The sequence below is a fragment of the Sinocyclocheilus anshuiensis genome, unplaced genomic scaffold (assembly GCF_001515605.1).
Source record: "Sinocyclocheilus anshuiensis isolate Anshui unplaced genomic scaffold, SAMN03320099.WGS_v1.1 scaffold517, whole genome shotgun sequence".
NCBI classification, from domain to species: domain Eukaryota; kingdom Metazoa; phylum Chordata; class Actinopteri; order Cypriniformes; family Cyprinidae; genus Sinocyclocheilus; species Sinocyclocheilus anshuiensis.
Window position 1 is genome coordinate 517,262 of NW_015536535.1, and position 26,257 is coordinate 543,518.

At 35.1% G+C, this 26,257-nt stretch overlaps 4 protein-coding genes across 9 annotated transcripts in view; 2 read left to right on the forward strand and 2 right to left on the reverse strand.

Annotated features, from left to right (window-relative positions):
- trmo (tRNA methyltransferase O) overlaps nt 1–1,454 on the forward strand; it is a 6,890-nt gene extending 5,436 nt beyond the window's left edge. Inside the window, exons 5-6 of the mRNA XM_016495850.1 lie at nt 390–938; nt 1,019–1,454. Of these exons, the coding sequence (XP_016351336.1) occupies nt 390–938; nt 1,019–1,230 (761 nt within the window). The 3' untranslated portion in view covers nt 1,231–1,454. The remainder of the gene's footprint in view (nt 1–389; nt 939–1,018) is intronic.
- A 2,590-nt stretch (nt 1,455–4,044) lies between these two features.
- hemgn (hemogen) lies at nt 4,045–6,354 on the reverse strand. 3 transcript variants are annotated; one of them, XM_016495871.1, is made up of 5 exons: nt 6,340–6,354; nt 6,097–6,163; nt 5,128–5,218; nt 4,666–4,994; nt 4,045–4,537 (listed from the first exon to the last, which is right to left on the reverse strand). In XM_016495871.1, exons 2-5 carry the CDS (start codon nt 6,152–6,154, stop codon nt 4,425–4,427), a joined length of 591 nt encoding a protein of 196 aa, XP_016351357.1. In that variant the 5' UTR covers nt 6,155–6,163; nt 6,340–6,354; the 3' UTR covers nt 4,045–4,424. The 3 variants fall into 3 exon arrangements, with proteins under 3 accessions (XP_016351357.1, XP_016351349.1, XP_016351366.1); XM_016495863.1 differs by lacking the exon at nt 6,340–6,354 and adding an exon at nt 6,265–6,338; XM_016495880.1 differs by lacking the exon at nt 6,340–6,354 and having other exon boundaries at nt 4,049–4,537; nt 5,140–5,218; nt 6,097–6,253.
- Nucleotides 6,355–8,860: 2,506 nt separating this feature from the next.
- On the forward strand, nt 8,861–13,442 carry anp32b (acidic (leucine-rich) nuclear phosphoprotein 32 family, member B). 3 transcript variants are annotated; one of them, XM_016495074.1, is made up of 7 exons: nt 8,861–9,137; nt 10,854–11,003; nt 11,095–11,217; nt 12,184–12,376; nt 12,496–12,614; nt 12,698–12,761; nt 12,864–13,442. In XM_016495074.1, exons 1-7 carry the CDS (start codon nt 9,084–9,086, stop codon nt 12,944–12,946), a joined length of 786 nt encoding a protein of 261 aa, XP_016350560.1. In that variant the 5' UTR covers nt 8,861–9,083; the 3' UTR covers nt 12,947–13,442. The 3 variants fall into 3 exon arrangements, with proteins under 3 accessions (XP_016350560.1, XP_016350568.1, XP_016350552.1); XM_016495082.1 differs by having other exon boundaries at nt 12,867–13,442; XM_016495066.1 differs by having other exon boundaries at nt 8,863–9,137; nt 12,861–13,442.
- A 1,533-nt stretch (nt 13,443–14,975) lies between these two features.
- The window catches only part of coro2aa (coronin 2Aa), a 19,653-nt gene continuing 8,371 nt past the window's right edge, over nt 14,976–26,257 (reverse strand). The window contains exons 4-12 of one of the 2 annotated variants that reach the window (XR_001634981.1): nt 25,187–25,366; nt 24,632–24,748; nt 21,853–21,957; nt 21,652–21,748; nt 21,006–21,118; nt 20,767–20,857; nt 19,539–19,825; nt 18,895–19,428; nt 14,976–14,986 (exon numbers count right to left, since the gene is read on the reverse strand). Coding sequence is in view for 1 of the 2 variants with exons in the window: in XM_016495125.1 (XP_016350611.1) it covers nt 19,297–19,428; nt 19,539–19,825; nt 20,767–20,857; nt 21,006–21,118; nt 21,652–21,748; nt 21,853–21,957; nt 24,632–24,748; nt 25,187–25,366 (1,122 nt within the window). In the remaining variant the exon portion in view is untranslated. Of the gene's footprint in view, nt 14,987–18,804; nt 19,429–19,538; nt 19,826–20,766; nt 20,858–21,005; nt 21,119–21,651; nt 21,749–21,852; nt 21,958–24,631; nt 24,749–25,186; nt 25,367–26,257 lie in introns of those variants that run through there. The other variant, XM_016495125.1, reaches the window with a different exon arrangement.

The following is a 26,257-nucleotide window of genomic DNA, read 5'->3' on the forward strand; positions in this document are numbered from 1 at the left end:
CCGTGTGAGACACTTTTTTTTTTATGGATGGGCGATTTTTATTTAACTTCTTTTGGACTGAAGCAATGCAGCACCCGCTGACTGCAACGATAGAGCTTGAAAATCAAAAACCTCGACTGGATTCGTCTGAAAGAATAAAGTCATATACACCTAGGATACCTTGGGGGTGAGTAAAACACAGCCTAATTTTCATTTTTGGGTGAACTAACCCTTTAACAGGACAACTAGTGTAACATCAAGTTTGTCATAGTATACTAGTTTACCATATGAAAATGTGTTCTTTACCGTCATAAGATCATAAAATTAATTTGAGGGAACCTATGATTTGAAAGACCCTTTAACATGCTGAATATAGCAATATAGTAATCCTTTGTCATTTGATTTTCAAGGGGATACACTTCACTTGTCAGGCATTGATATTATCGCTGGAACACCTGTGCTAGACATCAAGCCATATATTCCAGACTACGATTCTCCAAAAACAAGAAGAGATGATACCAACAGTGAATATAGACAAACATCACCATTCACAGACTCTCAGATGCCCCAAGTGATGGATCTAGACGAAGAACCAAACATCTCAGGGACATCATCTGAACCCTCCTCAGTGCTCAGAGTTTGTCCAGCTGGACCTTCAGATTTCTCTCAGTCAGAAAGGTCTGGATCCAGTGATGTGACTGATGTGTTAGCGGAGGTTAAAAACTATGTCAAACAACAGCAGCTTTTCACTGAAAGTCCAAAAGACAAACAGACAGATTCTCCTGAACGCAATTCATTGTCAACCAACCATTTAAGTTCATCCAGTCTTAAATTTGGATGTGAGGACTACAGTACTATCGCTGCCTGGGTCAGGGCACCTCCTGTCAGTAACCTAGACGTGCGGTTTACTGCCAATGCTGAGAAAGAGCTCAAAGAGTTTGTTTCCTGCAACAGTACAGGTATTAGATCTTTCTGATGCCTAAGGTTTTTTTTCTAATGAAGGCAGTTGCAATATTTCTAAATTATTTTTTATTCATAGACCGCACAAAACCAAAGTTCCAGTTCTTGAAAGGACCAGAAGAAGCAGTGGCAGCCATCAAAGGCATTCTGTCAGCTGACCCTAGATCAGTATATCGTCGCACGCGTTGTCAAGACCGCCTGTTCTTCTTCACCCTGGATACAGCTGACATCACCTGCTGGTTTGGAGATGGTTTTGCTGAGGTTGTGAGAGTCAAACCTATGCAGAGTTAAGAACTCACAAATGTTGTCTGAGATTTTTGTCAAATTCCCGCATTTTCAAGAATAAATATTGAGATAGTTCACCTAAAAATGTAAATTCCGTAAACATTTACTCACCCTCATATCATTCCAAACCCATAAGACTTGATTTTTCTATGGAACATTTTTTGAGAGAAATGTCCATAAAATATTTTTTTCTTTTTGTCCATACAATGGAAGTCAGTGGTCACCAAAATTGTTTAGTTACCATCATTCTTCAAAATATTGGCTTTGTGTTCCACAGAAGAAAAAGTCAGTGACGTCATTTTCATTTTTGGGTGAACTATGCCTTAATTTGTGTTATTAATTAATGATTAACTCATTTTAGTCTAAAAAGATCATTTCATAGCCTTCAATACAAAGCACATTAAGATATTTTTATGGTTCACAGCATAGATCTTAATGTTAACATACTATCTACTATATAGTTTGTGTATGATTATTTATTACATTTAAACTTTAAATGTTTTCAGTGAACTGCTGGGTTTATTAAAAGTGTCGTATGTATTTTTTGACATTACTAAAGCATAAAATACCATGAAATGTGTGCTGATACTGTATTTAGTTAAGATGCTAAGTTCACATACATGTTCCTCCACAAAACAATGCTGCAGCCATTTATTGTACTTTGAAATGTCTGTTCTGTGTCAAAATGTCTGGTTTTGTTTTGGTCTGTGTGATTTCACCCACTGTCAGTTTAACCAGTATTATTTTGATACCCTGTGTGGCCAGTTGGCAGAAAAAAAACAGCGTATGGAAGCCAGCAAATGAACTGTGTCAGAGTTTCCAGATTCTACCTGACCTGGGGCCCGTTCTTCGTACGTCGCTAACTCAGTTAGCTGGATTTGATTGTTGATGATTTGGCATGATCTTGGATAGTTTGGTTCTTCGAAGCTCATCCTGGAGTTGCTGTCATAGCAACAGGTCCATAAGCTTAAACCTGCTCGGGAGCAGGTTTATTTCATGTAAACAGGATTAGATTGCATCTTTTTAAGCAGAATTTATACTTCAAATCTGTCCTCTACCACCGCTACTTTATTACAAGAGTACCCTACTAATCCAGGGACAATCATTTAAAATAATGATCATTTAAAAATTAATTTAAAGATAATATAATAAGGTTGTGTAGTCTTTAATACTACAGACAAAGCCAGTTTTACTCACTGAAAGATTTATTCGTCATAAAATTATTACTTCATAATGTGTGTAAGACTCGAATAATTAATGTATTGGAGTCTTACACATGCTATACAGATAATGTAGAGTCGTGCGTTAATTTGAGTGATGACAGCTATTATGGGCGTGGCTTGATGGAGCGCAGGAGATGCAGATAACATGATCTTGACTTGAGAAACTTTAATTAATGCTGTCACGTAACAAATCTGTTCAAATATTACATTAATTGCTAATTACTACATTGAAATAAACATGTAAAGCCTGTACAAATATTAGAAATCGTGAATATAAATAATTGGGAATCATGTAAAAAAAAATAAAAACTGCACATTTCATTTATCTATTATAACATTTATGTAGTTTTGTTCGCTTGGCTGTTTCCTTATAAAAGTCCAGAAATTTGTCAAGTTTTTCGTCAGGTGTCTTTTTTAATGAAATGATGTCATTACGTTGCTGTCTTGCCGCCAGCCAATCGCTGCATTGCTGATCGTGGTTTCGAGTATCGATACAGAGCCCCTTTTAAACCAACCCATGAACGCACAATTATCCAAGATAACTCAATCTAGCCATACTAATCATCAACAACATGTGCGTTCGAAGAACCGAATTTGCCAGATCCTGATTGGCGCGATGATACCATCTTGAATGTGATATTTCATCTCGGATGTAATAAGCGACTTACGAAGAACGGGCCCCAGATCTAAATCTCTATAACCAGACACACATTAAAATGCGGATAGATAAACTCATCAACTTATGTTGTCAGAGCTGGGTAGTAACTTCTTATATGTAATCAGATTCCAAATATTATGTACTTGTAATTAGAGGACATTACATTTTAAAATGCTCATAATGAGATTACAGGTACTTTTTATGGATTACATCATTTATTTAATATATATGATTACATATTATTTACACAATGACCGTAAATTATTCATAATTTATTGATGCGGTGATTCCCAAATGTTTTTGTCAGCCAAACTCCTTAAAATAAAATAGTTTAGTTAATATCTAAATAATTGAACAACACATTCACATGTTTAAAGTTCTCTGGTATTGTTTAATGCTCATATTAACATGCAGGTAAACAAATACAATATTTCTATTTTTAGTGTAAAAATGTAAAGTTTAAAAAAAATTTATATATATACATTTTTATATATATTTTAATATTTTACATCAGTGAAACCCTGGTGTAATGTAGTATTTAATGCATTTCATGATGTTAACATAAAACAAATATTTTCTTTCTTTTTGCTTTTTGTTTTAAATGAAAATTAGATAATGTAATCTAAAAGTAATCTAAGAAGTAGTCGGAATACTTTACCTAAAATTAGTAACCTAGATTCCGTTACTAACTGCAGTTTTCATCATGTAATCAGTAACGGACTACAATTTGTAATTGTAAGTAATCTACCCAGCACCGCAGCGTGTAAGGCTTGTTTCCTTCCTTTGATATTTGCACTGGTTCCTGTCCTCAATCTAGCAACCCGCGTGAGCGTCGAGTCTGAGGAGGAAAAACAACTCTCCTGTATTTTGAATTTGGACTGCAGTACCCATTTCAACCGTTAGCTGTCAGTGGTGCACCTTTAGCATACTAAAATTGATTCCCATAGGAGCGTGATGGTTTTAGAATTCAGTGACGAAATGACTAGACAAAGACAAAGTATAAAACCACTTTATTTTAAAATAGTCCGTTGTACAAACTAAACAAAGATTATTCGTAATATAGGCTTAAGGCAAAGATCTAGTTGCTTTAAAATCATAGAACACAAAAGTACTATACTGTAACAATTTCCGGTTTTTATTTTATTATATATTTTATAATATGTATAGAATGGATTTTGTTTGACAGAGTACTGATAAGTGGTATATATACATGGAGACATGAAGAATTTTAATAAATATAGATTTGTCCTTGTTTCAGTTTAGAAATCCTTTGAAATAGTAAATTAGATTAAATTCATTTTTCTGTAGAAGGGTGACACTCAGATGATTAAATTCTCAGATAGACTCTCAGGTTGAGAAGGAGCAGATGCTGGAGGATACACTGCCATTGAGACTTGACTGTTCAGGTCAGCACATGGCAGCTCGTCATCACCTAAAATCAATGGACATTATTCATTTGTTCAGACAAATAAATAAATAAAATGCTTAATTTTATAAATGAACCACCCATTAATTAATGAAGACCCCTGTTGAAAACAAAAGGGGCATTTCTGCAAATACCTGTATCAATGATAAAGCTTTTTTGAGGCATGTCTTCCTCCTCATCAGGCCCCAGATCCTCAATCAGAAACTCCTCCAGAGGTTTTTCACTCATTGTTTCCACTTGCGCCGGCGCCGGCTCTGGTTGTGGCTCAGCTGGTAATAAAGGCAGTGTCTCTGCTATTGTGGGTAATACAGGTTCTGTGATAGGAAGTGTGTCAGGAGAAGGATCTGTTTCCTGAGCCAGACCGAGATCTTCTGGAATAACTACAGGCGGTTCTTTTCTTGGTCGACCTTTCCTTCCTGGGGTACCACTGGTCTTCTTTTTCACTCTTTTAAGGCTTTGTGCCCTGTGTTCAATATTAAGATACATTATTTGTGCATTTGCGTCATAATATCACAATATCATATAAACTGAAAAATAAATAAGTGCTCTAGGCCTTTTCCAGTGCTTTTATTGGCCTAATTCAACACTAGCTTTACCCATAAACCCACTGGTTGGTTGCCTTTTCCTCTGCCTCAGCCTTTCGTTTCTTCAACAGGTCTCTGTCTCTCAATCGCAGCCGAATTCCACCTACCAAACAAACAAATCACTCACTCCTTTGCTGCTTTGTCTGCTGAAGGTATTGCAGTTTACTTCGTAACATTAGCTAAGGTAAAACCAACCACAAGTAGTCAGAATTCATAAGTGTATGAAAAGGCCCTCAGTGCATGTTTCAGAAGAAATGTAGATGCATTGACATAGATAAGAATCACGCCAGTTATGGTTGTTGCCAGCTAACAAAGATATATTCTAAGAACATTTTGCTAATGTTCTCATTATGTTATAAAATCATTATTTATTGAGGTTCTCTGAACATTCAAAATGCAGGGGGGGGGTTTTGTCCTTGGCTATATGCTAACGTTTAGGGAACATTCCATTTTACTTTATTCCATTCCATTCCAAACATTATGGGTATGTTAATTTTTTATGTTATTAAGTATTAACATTTAAAAACATTAGTCGAGTGTCCAACTAAAAGCGTTTCAGAAAAAAACATTCTATGAGTGCTGTATAAATAACATTTTTGTGCCAACGTTACTGAAAGAACTTTTGTTCATAATTTTGTGAGAACCTTGCCACAATGTTAAACAAACTTCTGAGAATGTTCCCTGTTAGCTGGATTCCAACTTCAGCATTGTTGCAAGAACTTTTAAATATCTAATTGTTGCTAATTATTATTTTTTTTACATAAATGTCATTTTATAAAATGCAGGGCAAATTACAGTCAAATTATTTTTTGTTTTCAGTTTTTCATCTGATAAAATGTTTCATCCAAACCTTTTCATCAAAATTTTTTTTTAAAAATACTAAAGTCACTAATCGTTAAACAATGAATACATTCATAATGAAAAAACATGTTTTTTTTTTTTAAAGTGATTCATTATGAAGTTTTAAATCAAAATTCATACCTTCATTAGAATCTTTTACTTCAAATGGCGCGATCTCTTTCTCCAATGTCTCTTCCATTTTGTTGTCCTGTCACATGAATATGAAGTATTGAAATGACAGGGCTGAAAAAAATTGTGCCCATTTACTTTTCCTGCTGCTAAGAGAATAATTATCTGGTTAAACATTACCGCAGTGCTGGGAGAGTTCTTGCAGTTGTGCTCTTATCTTATTTGCAAAGGTGGAGAACTTGGCACAATACTCACAGAAGAAAGTAAAAAAAGGAGGTCATGGGTCTGACAGCCTGTGCATTTATGTGACTGTTTGTCTGTCGTCATGAGAGATGACCGCTATTCCTAACCTGGTCAAGGGCCATGTCAAACATGTAGCTAAATCATAAATAAAAAAAAAAAATAAAAAAAAAATATATATATATATATATGCATATATAAACTAATAGAGATTAACATTAGATTTAAATGAATCTACTGTAGATTGACCAAGACAAAGAATGGAATCATGGTACAGTATAATCAAAAGATTTTATTTAAAAATAAAATAAATAAACATGTACCCTATGGTCTATTCACAAATTAATGAATCCTTACACAGAGATACTGTCTCTTTAATTGTTAGTCTTTTGTAGTTTGACGACACCACAGTTAAAAACTTCCCAGCCACAATAAACTATCCCATTTCAAAGTGATAAAAAAAATGATGCTGACATTAAAGGTGTTTCTGCATTCAGTATTTCCATGTTATTTGAATAGTCTAAATGGCTGCAATGTGCCTGACCTCTCTGGCCACTCATACATAACCATTTTATCTCTGCTGCTCACTTTCTGGGCGTTCACAATCATGTCAAAACATATTGAGGTCTGCTCTCCCGCCATTAAGTAGATACTGTGCATCAACAGCCTTGAACAGTTCTGAGGTCAATGAATTAAATATTACCATAGACATTCAAAATGTATCCTAAATTAAAATAGTTTAACATTTATTTATACATTTTTACACTTTTCACAACAGATTACTTTCCCCTATTTCATTCAAATTAAATGCTTAGTTTTCTCTCTCCCATTGTTATAATTTGGTTAACCTCCACCAGCATAACAGCAATACTGATGAACAGCATTTTAATATTGAGATGCCTACAGAACAGTTGAAGCATGTGTGAGATATTGCATTATTCTTCATGACAAGACAAGCCTCCAGTTCTTTGTAGGATGAAGTACATGTTCAAAGATGTGAGTAGTCAGAGAGGCCATGGAAGGTGTTTGACTCTACCCTATTAAAAAAATGGTTTGCAGTTTATTTTGAGTTCTTGTCATCCTGGAGCACATGGAATATCATGAGAGAATAGCTATGCATCATGTACAATCAGCCTCATATTCTCTGGCCAGTGTGCAGCTGTGCAATTACTGGACTAAGATAGAAATAAGATGACTTCGCTGTTACAAATCTCCTAACATGTTGGAATACAGTGCTGGTTAAAACAAGGTAAGGGGTTCTCATAGGTGCAAATTTGTGTGTTATTTACCAACAAATCTGGGACGTTTGAGTGTCTTTATTGTTGTAGGTGAGCTTTGTAGGTGTCTGGAGTGGATATTTTCTAAATGGTTTCTCTTGAAATATTAAATAAATGTAACGTGTAACACATTTAGAGTTGCAGTTGACTCTGTGGCCCCTTGGTTCTTGCTGCCTCAAGATGCTTATAGCTCTTATTGCTAGTTTGTTTAATGTAATGTGACTCTCCTTTGCATATACTTTTGTAAGTGTCATGAGTTATTACCCCTTAGTTTCAGATAATTCTTTGTCTCTAATATTGCAGGATGAGAGAGACCTGACAATGTAGAAACATGAAACAAAATGATGCCCTCTTCTGGCAAGTTCCTACACAGCAAGTGAACTTGTTGTTTATAACATTAACACAGGTTAAACAAATAGAAACAATATATAAAACAACTATTTTACTTTTTTTGCAATATATATATTGTATGTATAATTTAAATAGTATAAATTATAGAAACCCCAAATAAAAGAAAAAATGTTGTAACAGTTTGTTGTCTCTCTGAATAGCAAGAACATGAAACTAATTTCAAAGAGAGAAATGTTGTTTGTTGTTCATTTAGAATAATTTAATAGTGGGTTGAATCTGTATAAAGTGGTTTACAGATTAAGCATTAACCTAATAAAATTAATTCATGGCCATTAATGTATAAACATTATTAAAAAGTCATAGTAGGGAAATGTCTTATTAAAACAAGACATCACATATAATATATATTTTAGATAATAATATAGTGGATGGGAAGAGAACACTACATTTGGCTATATGAAAAAAAAACTGAATATGCAATTATTTCATTTGTGAAACATTTTAGAGTTTAAGGAATATCTTGCTGTCTGTTTTTAAACATATTATTTGCATTCATCACATGTAGGCTGGCTAAGCTAGAATAACTTGTAACTTGATGTAAGAAAGAAAATACAATGTTATAGTTAACACGTTCTATTGCAGATACACCATCAAATAATGACAAGGCCATTTGAACCCAGACAGATAAAAACAGGGTTCTGTGTTTGCCTATAATTCAAGTTCCCCAGATGATACATGAATTTTAAAAGCCATAATACACATTATTTATTGATTATGTAAACAATAAGTTACATAGAATTAAACATATATGGCACACTTCCTACAAATTTTACTTGAATTACAACATTTAGACAAACTTTTGATGTCACATGCTGTAATGCAGCGCCGTTCTATCTCGTGTTTGTGTGACTGCAGTGGGCGTTGTTGGCCAGAGATGGCGCTATTGAGTATATATTTGTTTCAGTGCCGTTTCCCTCCATGGTTTCTGCTCTCCCAGAGTAACTTGGCGCTGGGCTCAGATCATTATACAGTCCCATATCCTCCCTCCATTAAGGCATCTTTCTACCTTTTGGGCTGAACAGAAATTCCTCCAGAACCCAAGAGGGAAGAGTCCAACTTTTGAGGGGCGATATGGACATGAAAAAGAGGATTCATTTGGAGCTGAGGAACAGGACACCATCTGATGTGAGTAATTTGAGCCAAACCTTTAGTTTTGTGTGCTACTTTCACTGACCTGTGTGTAGTTTAATGGTAAGCACATGGGTGTAATACCCCCGGTACAGAGTTAGACGAGAAAGTGCTGCGTGTATATTCACAGCATTAATGTTCAGTCGTCTGTTTTGATATGAAATGATCCAGACTGTGTAAGCCATACTGAGTAACGTTAGTTTGGAAAGCTCAAGGCATTATTGCAGCATTTTAAGCCCCCCATGCTGGATGTGTGTATTCGTGATCTGGCATGCTTTTATGCTTAATATTCGCTTATTTTAACATCGGCGTGGTAGGATATGGATGGGATGGTTTATTTCACCGTGGTGGCCATGTTTGTTGCTAACATGAGGCGCCCTTTATTACAGGCACTTAAAAGCTAAAGTAATAAACCAGCTATACTCTGAAGATAGCCATACACTAACACATTTTGGTCTCCATCACTATAAAACACAACTCCTCCATTCCTACGATGTTCTGGTATAGTAATAATAAGACCACCAGTTGAAAAAAATAAAGTAAATCTATAATTTGACGAACATAGTCGAATTATGAATTTTATTCTAAAGGGCACGAAGACTTTACGATTATATGAATAAACTGAGATTAAAACAAAAAAAAGTTTGCCAATTTGCTAAGATATGCTCAAAAGTAATATTAAACCATATAGTATTTAACATGTATTCGTTAATAAGATCGTGTTGAATTGTTACGTTACTCGCTGCTACGAGGCGCTGATTCCCGCCATTACTCCCCACGCGCCATTACCGATTGAACTAACGCTTATACTCAAATACTCACTCTGATGATTTTCAAACGTTTTTAAGATACAATATGTAGCTTAACGTTTGCAAAGACGTAACGAGAGACTGCATAAATAGATGCTAACGTTACATGTGCTAGTTTGGTTGGGCAATCCGGCGGAAATGTTTTAAGTTCAGTTTTAAAATCAAGTAAACGTCGCGTAAAATATCCGGTGACATGAATAACAGCATATAGTCAGGTTTTCAAACGCAGCATTGAGTTTTGGTTAATGTGTAGAGTTTCTGTCAATGTAGCCTATCTGAGGAGGCGCCATGTTGTCATGAGAGAAAGAAACTCTCCATTTTTGTCTCACTAATTTCCGCGCTGTCTTCGTCTTTCGCAGCAGAAATACGCCATCGACACATCGCTTCCATCCTACACAAGCTCATAAATACCCTCCATTTGCAGTTTGTCACACAAAATGTCACAAAAGATTGTGGTGTCTTTAGGATATGTCCATGTAGTCTGGCTGTCGGCGTGTAATCTGCTGTTTTCTCATTGGCGACTCGCTGCGACAGTCTGAGCCATAGGGCCATACAACAACAGCAGCAACCGCTTAGCAAACATTATTCAGTGGTTTTCAGATTAGTTTCTTGACTAAACTCTTATCGAACGTGCATGGCAACTTAAAAACCTTTAAATCCCCAAAACATTTTAAAAACAAGTGTATTTGCAAGGGTCGCCGCCTTGGGTTTTTTTCCCCAGTTGAGAAACTTTTTTTTTTTTTTTTACCAGCATAGTTTGTCGCCTCCATTGAGCATGGCCATGTTGGCCAACGTGTCCAACTCCCCTGCCTGCTAAAATTTGAATTGTTGCTCCTATGATTCCATGTTGTTAACACATTACTTTTAGTATTTATATTTTTCCTCTTATGTTGGTTGTTTCTAGGTACGAGAACTTGTCCTTGACAACTGCAGATCAAATGAAGGGAAAATTGAAGGCCTCACAGCAGAATTTGTTAATCTTGAGTTTCTAAGTTTGATAAATGTTGGTCTACTCTCGGTCTCCAACCTCCCTAAACTTGGGAAACTTAAAAAGGTAATCAGTGTGTTTATTGGTCTCTGTTAAGAATGTGAAATTATCTTGTCTTTATCTTGTGTTCTGATATGTATGCATGTTTGTTTTTTAGTTGGAACTCAGTGACAACAGAATCTCTGGTGGCCTTGATGTTTTAGCTGAAAAACTCCCCAATCTCACACATCTAAACCTAAGTGGCAACAAACTGAAAGACATCAGCACATTGGAACCCTTGGTTTGTACAGACTTCCTGTCTTACAAATTTGCATGTAGTTTTACACATTTACAAGTTTACAGCTTAACCCTATAAAGCCTACTGTAAAATATTTAATATGCACATTTGTAATTATCAACATGATCAAAACTATGCTGAAAAACCTGTTGTACGCGTCAGGTCCTATATATATGTGTATATGTTATGTTCTTATTAATATTGTAAGATGAACACTTACTGGACTGAAACAACTTAGGTTTACTTGATTATCCATGCATAATGTTTTAAAAAGATCATGTTAAAATTGGAGTGTTAAATACTATACAAACATTTATACATTTTATTGCACTGAGCATAAAACAAAGCATTTAAATATAATTTTACTAAGACATTATTGGGAGATATATAATGTTTATAAATATCAGTTTTTACTATAATTAGTCTGCTTGACTGTTATAAAGATCTCATTGATTTACAGTACAAGCTGTTAGTTCATCTACCTTTTGGTCATATAAATATTGGCAACTGTACCGAATTGCAGATTTCTGTGCAGTTTGGGCCTCTAAATAAAATGAGGTGTTTATTGGAGTATGAGCTTCATGTTCTCTGTATCATACCATATGAGCCATAAGCCTGATGTATCAACTGTGATGTTTTAAAAAAACTTTTTTTTTTTTTTTTAGTTTCTTTATAGGTTCAATAAACCGTTTCATTAAAAAAAAAAAAAAAAAAAAAACTATTACTTTATATGTCAGGCTTTACAGGGTTAAAGCAGCAGTTAACCCAAAAATGGAAATGACCCTCATGTCATTCCAAACCTGTAAGACTGACTTTCTCCTACGATGATATTTAAAAGATTATATTTAAGATATCTTATGATATACCCTCAGGTGTGCAATGAAATGTTTTAGCTGTGCTTAATTTTGATGACCGTATAACACAAAATGGGATTGTACAGTTATGGGATTCATCTGTTCACATTGGCAGAAAAAACTTGACCATTTGAAGAGTCTTGACCTTTTCAATTGCGAAGTCACAAACTTGAATGACTACCGGGAAAGCGTCTTCAAGCTCCTTCCACAACTCGCATATCTAGACGGTTACGATATGGATGACCGCGAGGCATCTGACTCTGACGGAGAAGCTGATGGAGATGGGGTCGATGACGAAGATGATGAGGGTTGGTGTGGCCAGCCTTTTTTTTTCTCTTTTTTTTTTTTAAAGTTTCACTGTTTGAACAACTGTTGAGTTTTTTGGGGGTTAACTTATCAATGTTCGCTAATATCACATTAAATACAGAAGGAGAAGAAGAGGAGGATGAAGATGAGGAGGAGTTTGATGAAGAGGAAGATGATGATGACGATGAAGATGAGGTTGAAGGCGAGGAGGATGATGAGGATGGCAGTGGAGAGGATGAGGTACAAGTTCAATTTTATACGTTGCTTATGGAAACTAATGACACAGAACAGCTGTTTTAATTACATGGGCTTGTTGGTTTCAGGAGGAAGACTTTGGTCAGGATGGAGAAGTAGAGGATGATGAAGATGATGACGATGATGATGAAGGTGAGTTGTATTGGAATGAGCACATTTTTTTATTTTATGACTTGGTTTGCTTCCTTTGGTGTGTGAGAGATTATGAAGTAATTGTTTTATCTCGCTCAGAAGAAGAGCAAGGAGGCAAGGGTGAGAAGAGAAAACGAGAAGCAGACGATGAAGATGATGACGACGATGATGAGGAGGACGATTAAGAGCCAATGAACAACTCTGTTACCAACCCTACCCTCTCCTTCCTTTTCAACAACTTGGCTATCCCATCAACCTTTCTACCCCTCCACAACTCCCCCTTTACCCAAGCGCTAAGCTCCCTGTGGGGGCAAGACTATACCGGACGGGTGGAGCTGTTCATATGGAGCCTACGAGCTGAATGAAAGCCTTCTGGATCGGTGGCTTACTCAGCATTCCACAAGTCCACTGTCAATCCCCTGCCCGTTTGTGTTTCAAAACCTCTGGGGACTTTGGGGACTGGTATTTAGTTTTGGGTCTGTGCTTTTAATATTTTGTTGAAAGTGTTTTTTTTTTTTCTCTCCTTTTTTTGTTGACATTTCCTCCCCCTTTCGTTTTTTTTTCTCCTTTCTTTTTTGTTGACATTTCCTCCCCCTTTAGTTTTTGTTCCAAATTTCCCAATAAGATTGCTATAGCAACTGTGTGACAAGCGGGCCATAATTTTAGTGTGGCAGCCTGTGGCACAAATCAAGGTTGTAGCTACATTTTTACTTTCTGTAAGACAAAAACTTTGTAAATAAAATAACATTTTGTGCTTTGCTCACTCTCCTATTTCTCTGTCCTTTGTCTTAACATTTATTTGAAGGCCGACAATGAGAGTTTGAGAGACCCATGTCTGTCTTGAGACAGTCATTGCCTGATACAGTAAAACTACATCTGATCATTTTCAATAGATGCACAGTTCAGTATTGCTTGTTTTCATGTTGCAGTGCCTTATTTTCTATTTTCATTTTACTATTTTCTTGAATACAATCAAAACAACCAATTCGGAAGAGATCATCATTCAAGTTAACTCTTCTTCATTGTTTTAAATTGATAAATCTATGACTTTTAATTATTTCATTTTTATATATATATATATATGAGGTCTTGAAGTGCTCAGGTCTAAATGGCTTTAACTAATAATTTCTAATATAATCAAAATGCAGTGACAAACTTATATAGTCATAAATATCAAAGACTTAAAAACAAATCACAAGTGTTCTCAGAAGATGCATGTTGGTAAATGTGTTAATTCAAATTCAATCAAGAATCAGATGGTAAATATAGTATTTAGTGTACAAAGGGAGGAACTGCTCAAATGTTATACATTTATAATGAACTCCTATAGTCCTACATCTGATCCTGTCATACTTCGTACATATTTCATGTGACTAGCATATTGTAGTCACAACATTAATGCAAATATCCAAATTACTGAAAAGCTGAAAAATATTTTGATTAAGCACTTTAAAACTGGTACTGTTTATAAAAATAGTTTGTAAAATCTAATGGAGCTTGGTGCTAGTTGTACTCCAGTGGATATCTCCCAGGATAGGTTGGCTTTGATTCGTTCCGTTTCTGCATAAACCCAAACCTGAATGCCTTGAGTAAAGACAGTTGTCGAATATTTCCAGTTTTATGCCCTGAAGAAAAAGATACAGTTCATTCAATGTATAATGGCCTTTTGTAACAGGTGGGGTAATTTTTCATAAAAGAAACCTATCATTAAATGGCTATTAAAGGCTTTATCAGCTAAATGTAAACAGTAAAACAGTTGTGAAACTTTTTATGGAAGTTATGATTTCATTTTTTGTTTATTGTTATTCAAAGTAGGTTTAAAGACAAATTAATTCCAAATTACCTTTACTTTCTGTAACTGATGAGAAGTGGTTGTGTTTCCTCTCACAGCAACATGAGGGCACCACATCTTTTGGTAACTGCCAGTGTTTACACAGAAATAGTTGTGTGTGCAGGGATCATGTAGAACAAACATCTTACAGGTCACAGCACAGTCTCACTGGTGTCCACATGTCCTGTTGAATTTCTTAACATCCTACAAGAAATAATACATGTAATATATAGGGCTGTCAAAATAGCTGAAAAACTAAATTCGAATTTTGTACTTAAATATTACCAATATTTGAATTTAAAAGGCATAATTTCAGTTAGGGGGTGGGGGGAAACATTTGGCTTCTCTCCTGAGGCCACAAGGGGGCGCATCGAACAAAATATTATGCACGTTTCTTCAAAGCATAATAAAATAACAACTATCTTTGAAAAAAGTGCATAATGTTTAAAATAAAGTTTATAAACCTTATATAATTAAAGTTGCTTAAACGATTAGAAACAAAACAGCATCATGCATGTATGTATTAGGGATGGGAAGATTCCCTGATTAGGTGCATCGGCATATAAAGTTAACGATGTGATGCATCGGTTTAAAAAGTGTGTATCGGCTACAAGTCGGCATTTGTATCGCGATGCATCGTTTCTAACATATTTGCATAGGTAAAAACCGATTTATTTATATATAATTACTAACCACCCAACACTGCGCATCACAACACCACGGAGACCCGAGAAAAAACTGGGATTAAAGTCCAAAACCTGACTTGAAATAACCTAACAAATAACAGTGATTTTAACTTTTAATTTAGTTATTTTAATGCTTTAAAGAGCAATTTTAAATTGTAATGTTCTACTGTTCTGCTATCTGTTCTGCAAAGGTACAGTTGTCATAAAACCAGAGAGCGCCTTTCTGCTTGGCTAGAAACTGTAAAAAAAGTCAAATAATAGTGTTCCTATTGGTCAGTGTTAGAGGAACTCAGCTTAGTCTGACAGTTAACCTGCTTTAGACCAGGTTAGTTTCCCAGCATACGTTGCCACAGTGACTGAAGTTGATCTATGTTAAATTTGCTTTATGGAACCAAATCATCTGACAATGAGAAGGACTAACTGAAATAAGCCTGGCTTATTTGGTAAACTTGTTTTATGAAACAGGCCTTGAGGCATTAAAAGTGATCACATTTTTTCCATTGCATTGTATCGCATCGAATCGCATTGTGTTGAATCGAATCGAATCAGAATCGGATCACACTGCATCGTAACAGGGGTGAATCGTATCGCATCGGTAGCTGCTTCATGTGTATCTTTAATGAATCGAAATCGGATCGCACTGCATCGTAATAGGGTGAATCGTATCGCATCGCATCGGTAGCTGCTTCATATCTATCTTTAATGTATCGTATCGTTGGCTATGCATCGAGATGCGTATCGTATCGGCCAGTCATGAGATGCACGTCCCTAGTATGTATAGTTCATTACAAAGGACCGAAAACCAATCACAAAGAGTACTCTCTTCATTTAAAAACTTGAGATGCAGTAGGATGGGGAAAAACCACCATAATTTTTAATTTGACATGGCTTTCTAAACATGCGGCTCTCTTGTGCAAGACGCGGGTACAACGCTGATAAGATGTCCCTCTAGAAAATGTGATAGGCCTAAATATGCGTTCAGTGTGAACGGCTTGGTTTCGGTTTTGACGTAAACAACACCATCTCCGCATTGATGTTCTCTTTTTCCACAATATTTTGAATGAACAACGTAGCAATGCTGCATCTAGTGTGTTCAACTAGATAGGCTAACAAAAGCATTAAAATGCTATGACACATCGTCGTCGCATTTCGTGCACCACTGATAAGGCTGCCTGACGCACACCTAAAATGTGGATTTTTATTTTAAATTCGACGAATATTCGAAATTCGATTTTTTTTTGGGACAGCCCATTGCAAAATGCAAATTGTTTATATGGTTTGTTTAGGACTTATTACTATTGTATTGCCATTTTCAGTGGGCTATAATAATTGTGGTAAGGAATCATGGAGGACACACCTGCAAGACTACTGTATTCTTATAAACACAGGCAAGGCTACAAATTACACCTAGGTTCTCAACCAAGGGCCCGGGACCCACTTTAGGGTGCCTGAGTAAACTTCCAAAGGGGCCAGATGTCTCAAAATTGTTAAAATAAATTATATGAAATAATTTAACAATGAAAATGTTGAAATCTGTTGAAAATCAATAATGCAACATGTAAACTGATTTGTGTTTTTCACTCTGGAGAAAAAAATCAGGAACTTTGCATGCACCTCTAGATTCTCACTCCCATAACCTTTTAATTTGCCCATTCAACAGTATATATAATTCATACTCTGATTCTAGTAATACTTAGATATAAATGTGAGACTCTCCATGTCAACACCTCTTTAGTTTGGTTGAGTATGGCATTACAAGAAATGTGTTAAATGTGTTTGTGTCTGTGTGAATTAGAGTGTTACAATAAGATGAATTAGCAATTTAAAGGAAATAACATGCATTTAAACAGCATTTACTGAATTGAATAAATTGCATATATTTTCAACTCATTTTGACCAGTCTGTCAAAGCTGTGTGTGTTTGAGAGGCAGGCATGAATATCACCCAAACTGCCTGGAAATGGATACCAGTCACAATTTATTTTAAATATGAGTGGCAGGTGGAACAGAGACCGATACAATCCAGTGAAATTCCCGCAATTTGTGAAAAAAGAATGGAAGAGGCATCTAAGGGCTGTTTGTATGTGTGTGTGTGTGTGTGTGTGTGGTTCCGTGCTTCACACATTTGCTCATTCATAGAAACTTTTTTGTATATGACGCACAATTGAAAATGACATATCCAGGCTTAAATCTGGATTCTTTCGAAAATACTTGACCAGTCTTAAAAGAAATTATGAAAATATATCTCAGTTAATAAAGTGGCCCATTTTAGATTAAACTAAGGCAGCAACCAAATTCTCTTTCATGAAATAAAATTGTTTTGTCTGGTTATTATAAAGATCATCAAGGTTTTATCCATGACACATTACTTTTATATTTTAATCATTGTATGTTTTTCTGTAACACGACAGCATTTATTATCTTCAGCAATGTCTGTTAATAAAACGGTTCTTCTTTTCTTCATGTTAGTTCACAGTACATTAACTAATGTTACATCTTTTGATAAAAAAAAAAAATTAAATGTTGAAATTAACAAAGATTCATAAATAATATAGAAGTCTTGTTCATTGTTAGTTCATATTAACTAATGTTAACAAATGAAACTATGTCAAGTATAGTTGTGGCAATCATTTATTTAAACGCCTTATTGAGTCTCCAACAGCCTCTTTATTTGGCTATTTTATCTGATAGCCCAAATTAGTGTATTTATTTTAGTTTAGGATTAAAAAAGACAAGACTGCAATCAAGGTTGTTTGGACAACATTTAGTAAATATCTTGAAATATTTCAGCAACAACACTTAAAATAGCATCTTTAACCTCTTATTCGATTATATATTCTGATGTGTGCATATACAGATCCATATATAAACAGAACATTATTCAAATAATTTGTAAAAAGGATGGCTTGTTCAAATTTGTGAAAGGCTCCTAATGGACGACTATTTTTTTAAACTGTAATCTTGAGTTAAACACAGTAAACCAATAAAATGTGGTGGTACTTTCATGCATTTTGAACAGTTTGGCAGTTCATAGCAAGCATGTTGCAGAATAGGATTTTGTCAGTGGATGGCCCATATGCTTGAAGGAATTACTGAACCTAAACCTGACTTTCCTTAGATATTGTGTGAACCCCAGCCAGTTCCCACAACGCTACCACTTCAGTGCATGCTGGGATTTGATAAACTCTTTTATCAGTTTTTCAACACACAGAAAACGAAATATCTTAAACATAAGATGATAATGCACATGTGTAGAACTCACATTTTCAAATTTACATCCCTGTGTTCTAAAAATCTGCATTTGCATAATTAATCATCAAACTTTCATCCCACATCACTCATCCATTTGCACAGAAATTTAAATAGAAAATTAATCTGAAAAAGAAATCTCATTACAATTATATTCGAGCAAAATCTCAAATAACCCAATTTATAAAACAAAACACACATATGGTCATTTAGACCATTTTTTAAAAAATAATAATAAAACAAACAAACAAAAACAAAACATTTAAACAAGTCTGATCACAAGCTAAAAAAAAAAAAAAAAGTTTGCATAGTGCTAAAGTCTAATACAAATTTCCATGAAGGTTGTATAGTATATATGTGCACAAAACGTGCATACAAGGAATGACTTTCCATAAAGAGACACTAGAAATGTGGATGTAACCAATGTGTTTCCTTAAGGCGCGGTCACATTAGCGAAATTTCATGGGCAAAAAGGCTATTGTCCATTGTCACAAGTGTAGCGATGCATGAAGCCCAGAGTCACTTTCAATCCAAGCAGCTTTCTATTGGTCAATGGCTCAAATTCGTGTGACCAACTTGAACACAAACTCTGAGGGGAACTGTTTTGCCATCAAACGAAACTCCCGATCGCAAGGATTCCTCTAGAAATGACTGGACTTCTGTAAATGTGACCGCACCTTTACAGCATAATTCATGAGGCAGAACATTTTTTATGTGAATGTTAGTGAAGCAGACAAGTTTTTTGACAGTGTGCTGTACTACAGTTTCTTTTAAAGATTGGCTTGTGAGTTTCTCACATTTTTGATCTCCAATTCCAACTGTTTTATCCGCACATCCTTCTGGTTAAGATGCTCCTTCAGCCTTCGGATCTCTTCCTGCTGCTTATAAAACATTTGTCGTAGCTATATGCAGAAACACATACATAAACACACATTAGAGGGAAGTATGAAACCTTTTTATGCAAGTAGCCCCTTAGTTAAGGGGGATACCTGCTAAGCTATATGTAGTATACCTCATTCTCTGTTTTTGGTGGCGAGCAGTGCGTGGAATCTAGTTGTCCATTGCTGACGTAGGTTGTAGAGCTGCTCTTTTCATCTGTGGATGGGAGCAGCGAGGTAGGGGGGGATACTTTGCGTGCGTTCCCTTCTTTGGCATCCAGCCGTTCCTGAATCAGCAGTGATAATCCTGGCCGACTACGAGAATGCTGTGTCTCCATCGAGTCTGTTGGGTCTTTCCCTGAGCCCAGTTCCACATATGAGTCCAGTTTACTTCCAGGCCTCAGAGACATCATCACAGGACCTGCAGAGCAAGTAATTAAGTTTTATTCTCTGAATCACAAAAAAAACTGTTGTATTATTTCTATGACATTAGCAATAATGCATAAACAAACAACCATTTAAAAAAAATAATTAAAGCTGCAGTCCGTAAGTTTTGCCTCTTTGTCGCCATCTCTGTTTGAAAACCTGCAATTGCAGCTGTGTGCGGAATTATCTTCCTTGCGTGGGTTGTGCTGGGGATGAATCTAATGTTTTGAGAAGTATGTGTGTTAGTCAGTCACCGCACCGGTGTGGATATTGTACTTTGGACTCACAGATTCTAGCCTACGTCTTGGAATATATGACTCAAATAAGCATTTTCACCGGATATTGTCATCTGACTCTGTACAGGCTAATCTCTAATTGTTATACCACTAAAATTTCATATTAAGAAATTCTTTTAACCCAAAAAGCAAATTATGCTCCCTTCGAACTGGTTTTCTTTAAAATACAAATCTTGTGTAATCCCAGACTATCTGTAATCAGAAGCACATTTAAAACTGGAATATAATTTAATTTCATTCACATGTATTTCATAAACACATAATCCTTTCTGGATTACAATCCGCCATCAAAATGATACATTTAATTATTCCAGCTGCTGTGAGAAAAGGTTATAAACGATCCGCAACCTGCAGGATCCTCACATGCGATAGCCTAGTAGCGGGACAACTTCTTTATGTTTACAGACGTGACGTAATGACACAGCGGCATGCTCGAATTCCCTGCGAAAGCCTACCCGTACCACTCAAATTAGAAAACATTATTATAAGATGACCGTTAAGTAAGGCGATGGTTTCGAAAACTGGCTGGTTATGTACTTGCTCAAATATTGATATTCGGATCATTTTTAACCAAAAAAAGTTACGGACTGCAGCTTTAAGGAATATTTATTTATTTATTTATTTTTTTTTAGACTCTAACCTTTGTCTAGACCACCGATCCACTCATCTGCTGTCATGGAAGGCTTGTTCCCAGCTGTCATGGGGTAAATGTCGTCTTGATAGGCCTCTGACTGCAGAACAGAACACAATAACATCTGTGAGACTGCTAGGGATCCTCATCAACAAGGATAGCATAGTAAAGTGAGAACTAGCTCGACTTTTTGTCATATATTTTTTTTTTGTATTTGAATGCATGTGTGAACAGAATTGTGTAGATACCCTTCGTGGAACAATCATGGATAGAGGTTCTATGAGACTTTTGATTGTCACTAGCTTGTAGAATCTGAAGATTTCACAGGAACACACATCAAGACCTCTCTTTGGCATGACACCTGGAAGAGAATGCAAAGACATGTTCTGATTTAAGTCTCAATTATTTCAAACATATTAACTGTATATTAATATATTAAAAGTAATATCAAATAACACACTACAGTTAAAATTACAATCAAGTATTTTAAATGAGCTTAATTATGTTAGCCAGCACATAAAGTACGATTATTAAAACAATGATTTGATATGTACTTTAAACTTTTCATTTGACGTTACTACAAAGTGCACTTTTTGAAGTGTTGAGTTTCTCTGAGTACACATAAGTGGCAAGCGCATTGTTTTGGGTTCATAAAGATGAAGCTGAACATTCTCTAAAAAAATTTACAATTAGTATAAATATGTCTGTGTGTGTGTCTTACCAAACCTGAGAAGTGAAAAAAAGTGCAACAAGGATGAACCAGTTTCAAATGACTTGTGCTGATGTTTTGACTACTTGTGCAAAGGAACGTTGAAATGGGGTAATAGATTTATGATGTTGTTTTGAGTATGTTTTTGTGTGTGTATACATGTAAACTATACATAGAGTACTCACCCATTCCCTTCTGTGGTAGAAGAGACCGGTATTCAGTCAAATAGTGCACATATGGCTTCTCTGGGCTGATTTCATAGTATCTGATATTTCCATCACCCTAAAGATTAAAGGAGCATTGTGTTATCCATTAATAACCTGTATCATCAATACAGCAGTAAAAAACTATTTGCCGATCTGGTAGTTTAGGTTATATGTACTCACTTTTCCAGCTATGTAAAGCATGTGTGTGTCAGGGTCATAAAACGGGAAGAGAACACCAGAGGAGCCGTCCAAGTCCTCTGAATAAGACGGCTGAGAGAGGTCCTCCTGCAGAACACACACGTACATATGATTTTGGCACTTAATATAGCTAATACTGTTAGATTACAATTTTATGTTATTATTATTTTTTTAAGCAAAACCACCAAAAATACCAATGTAAAGTTATTACTACATTGGATCCATATTTAACTCGTCTCAGGAAGATAGATGAGTTGCATTGTAATGGTCAGTAAAATAACTGCTATGTCATGATTGTAACAATAGGGGGAAATCTAAAGTGATGATTATACTGCTTCTTAGAGATGTCAGTCTGAGGATGAACGTGTCAGAACTGAGCTTGTATATATACACTCTTAAAAATAAAGGTGCTTCACGAGGCCATAGAAGAACCTTTTTGTCTAAATGGTTCCATAAAGAACCTTTAACATACGAAGAACCTTTCTGTTTCACTAAAGGTTCTTTGTGGTGAAAGAAGGTTATTCAGATTACAAAAAGGTAAGAAAGAGATGGTTCTTTAACCAAAAATGGTTCTTTTATGGATGGCATCGCTTGAAGAACCTTTTGTAGCACCTTTATTTTTAAGAATGTAGATGACAGGTCCATTCCAAACAGTCAGAAATTAACTAGGGATTAGGGCAAAAATGCCACCAAAAGTGACAAAAATGTCACAGATATTTAGATGCATGCAACTGATTTAAAAGTGACAATAAAAACTTGTTACAAAAAAAGATATATATATTTCAAATAAATGTTGTTCTTTGGAACTTCCCATTTTTCAAAGAATCCTGATTTATCATAGTTTCCACAAAAATATTAGGCAGATATCAAATATGAAATATTATATTAGTATATACAGTATATCAAAATATTACTGTTTCTAGTGTATTTTTGACCAAATAAATGAAGCTTTGGTGAGCATAAGAGACTCAAAACATACAACCAATATATATATAGAACCTTTTTGTCTAAATGGTTCCATAAAGAACCTTTAACATACGAAGAACCTTTCTGTTTCACTAAAGGTTCTTTGTGGTGAAAGAAGGTTATTCAGATTACAAAAAGGTAAGAAAGAGATGGTTCTTTAACCAAAAATGGTTCTTTTATGGATGGCATCGCTTGAAGAACCTTTTGTAGCACCTTTATTTTTAAGAATGTAGATGACAGGTCCATTCCAAACAGTCAGAAATTAACTAGGGATTAGGGCAAAAATGCCACCAAAAGTGACAAAAATGTCACAGATATTTAGATGTGAACACAGATAACTCCCCCATAGTGAATTGCTCTGTTTGTAAAAAGTCAAAATTAGGAGTGTTTTATTTCTAACACTTCAGTGCCACTACTAGTAAAAATAATAATGATTAAAAATGTTTTAACTAATTAATAAAAAAGTTTTACCTCACACCCTTTTAACTGTATTGCATTTATATACACACTACTGTTAAAATTTTTGGGGTCAGTAGGTCAGTAAGATTTTGATCAGTCAATATGCAATAAATTATTTGAAACACTGAAACATTGTTACAAAACGTTTCTTAAAATGTCAAATAAATGATGTACTTTTAAACATTTTGTTAATCAAAGTATTCTAGACTGGGAAAAAAAAATCTTACTGGTGCCAAACTTCTGAACGGTAATGTATAATTCCTATTTAATTCCTGTTTTTTCCTCACCCATTCCTTTGGTTATGCGAAGTTTAATGCACCAAAGGGTTTCAGTTTTCTAAAGATAAATCTTCTGCCAGTTAGAATTTTGTTGAAAATGAGCTTTTTGAACTTTTGAATTTAAGTAAGGAAAGCCAGCCATCTAATAGCACTCGTCAATGTCAAAATGATCAAGACAGCCAATCAAATCAAAGTAAATGGAGTTTACTGTTCACAGAAGCAATACCAGCACAATATTTGAGAACTGTTTTAAAATAAAAAGGTTAAACGACTGACAATGCAAACTGCTTGATATTTTTATGTTTTGAAATATGTTATTTCACATGAACATAGACAAATATGTTTTGGTATCATTTATGTGATTCATATAATTCCTAACTGAATGTGACAGTGTGTTTTAAATGTTTTGCATTTTTGACAGATTGGGTATACAAATAAGATGTGTTTTAGTATAAATACACACACATGCATGTATATATTTAAGAAAAATATGTTATGTTTATATATTAAATATTATTAATAATATTATATTATTATATTAATATTTATATATAATATAAATTATATGAATATAAATATATACATGTAAATAGATGTAAATGTTTTCTAAATATATACTGTATGTGTGTGTGTTTATATATATATATATATATATATATATATACACACACACACACATATACATAATAAATATACACAGTACACACTACACACACATATATTATGTTCACAAAAACGTTTGTTTTGGATGCGATTAATCGTTGCCCAGCACTAGTTCATATTTTAAAATATTGTTTGCAATTGGTTCAAAATGATTACTTCCCTACTAGAATTAGACCTACTATTTCCTTTACCATCCTATTCTTTTATACTTTATACCATTATATGAAAATGGTTCCCTAATGTTCAAGACATGGTTACGATCTTGTTTTATAGGCATGCTAGCCATAGTTGCTCAGATCGCAAATTTATTTCATTTAATAAATGAAAAATTTGCCCTAAAAAGAAGACTGTGTGTTTTTATACAAATAAAGAAGCCTATTTTGAGAATCACCTACCTGATCCCAAAGTGCAATCTGACGATGGTTCCAACGTGAACTGCCTGTAGAGAGGAGCATTTTCAGGTTTCCAAGAAATAGCACTTTACTGGCTTTGTGTGATTTGCAGTTGGTCTCCTGAAATCACACATTACACTTCAGTAAGATTTAAAAATAAATGCACATTCCCTTTGATAAAAAATATACTTGGTGAAAAAGAAATCAATCAACCATGTCCTATAAAATGACATAAATCATGAACTGAAGTCTTGTGTTCATCTGAGTGACATGAAGAGACACTACAATGTGAATGTAAGACTCTGAGTTGCTGCTGACCTCTGGGTAAAGGTTTTAAAGGTGTTAGTTTTGGATGTGTGGTGTCAGAGGGGCAGCCAAGGGGAAGCACATTTCTGTGCAAGTACACATATGATATGCTGTGTGTGTCCCAGCTCATAATTGAAATTAAGTGTAGGACTAATTACTGGGTTAAAGTTGCATGGAATAATAATAAAAATATAAGCATCAAAAACATATGCATGACAGATAGAGAAGAACATCAGGCTAAAGGCAACACACCTGTAAAAGGGTGCCAGTACGTGGGTCAATCACTCTGATCTTCTTGTCCTTACAAGAGGTGGCGAGCCTGCTGCCGTCTGTGTTAAAGGACATGGACAGAACCACATCTGAGTGCACACTGATGGACCGCACAGGGTTCTTGATCACCTGTTCAGGAACATCGAGCTTCCACACCATAACCTACACATCAACACACAAACAAACAAACTAAAGGTAAATTAAGTCACATTTACTGACATCTAATGCATGTACACTATACCATTCAAACGTTTGGAGTCAGTAAGTGTTTTTTTTTTAATTGTTACAAAAGATTTCTATTTTAAACAAATGCTTTACTTTTGAGCTTTCTATTGATCAAAGAATTCTGTAAAAATCTGTCAGTTTTCACAAAACATTAAGCAGCACAACTGTTTTCAATATTAATATAATAATAATAAGAAATGTTTCTTGAGGACTAAATCAGCATATTAGAATGATTTCTGTAGGATCATGTGACACTGAAGACTGGAGTAGCCTAATGGCTGCTGAAAATATAGCTTTGCCATTACAGAAATAAATTGCATTTTAAAATATATTCAAATAGAAACTAGTTGCTGTCTAGTATTTAGTGATGCTTAAAACCACTTTTGTTCTAAGGGGGGCTGGGAGCAGGGGTATGGGCAACAAATGGAGGTGGGAAGTCACTACTTAGACAAGAAATCACGATTTAGAAACAATGAATCGGTCTGGCTATGAGCAAGACATGTACTGTAATATGGACTATAAAAACACATCCAGACACAAAAATGCATCAGATGTTTATTTTAACTTAAAGGGGTCATAGGATGCCCATTTTTCACAAGTTGATATGATTCTTTAGGGTCTTAATGAAAAGACTGTAACATAGTTTGGTTAAAATTTCTCAATGGTAGTGTAAAAAAACACCTTTTTTACCCTGTCAAAAACAGCTCTTTTCAGAGCATGCAGATTTGTAGCATTTTCCTTTAAATGTTAAGGAGCTCTGCTGACCCCGCCCCTCTCTTCCAAGCTGCTCTCAGAGAGACTGTTTACTTTAGCCGCATTCATCGTGAA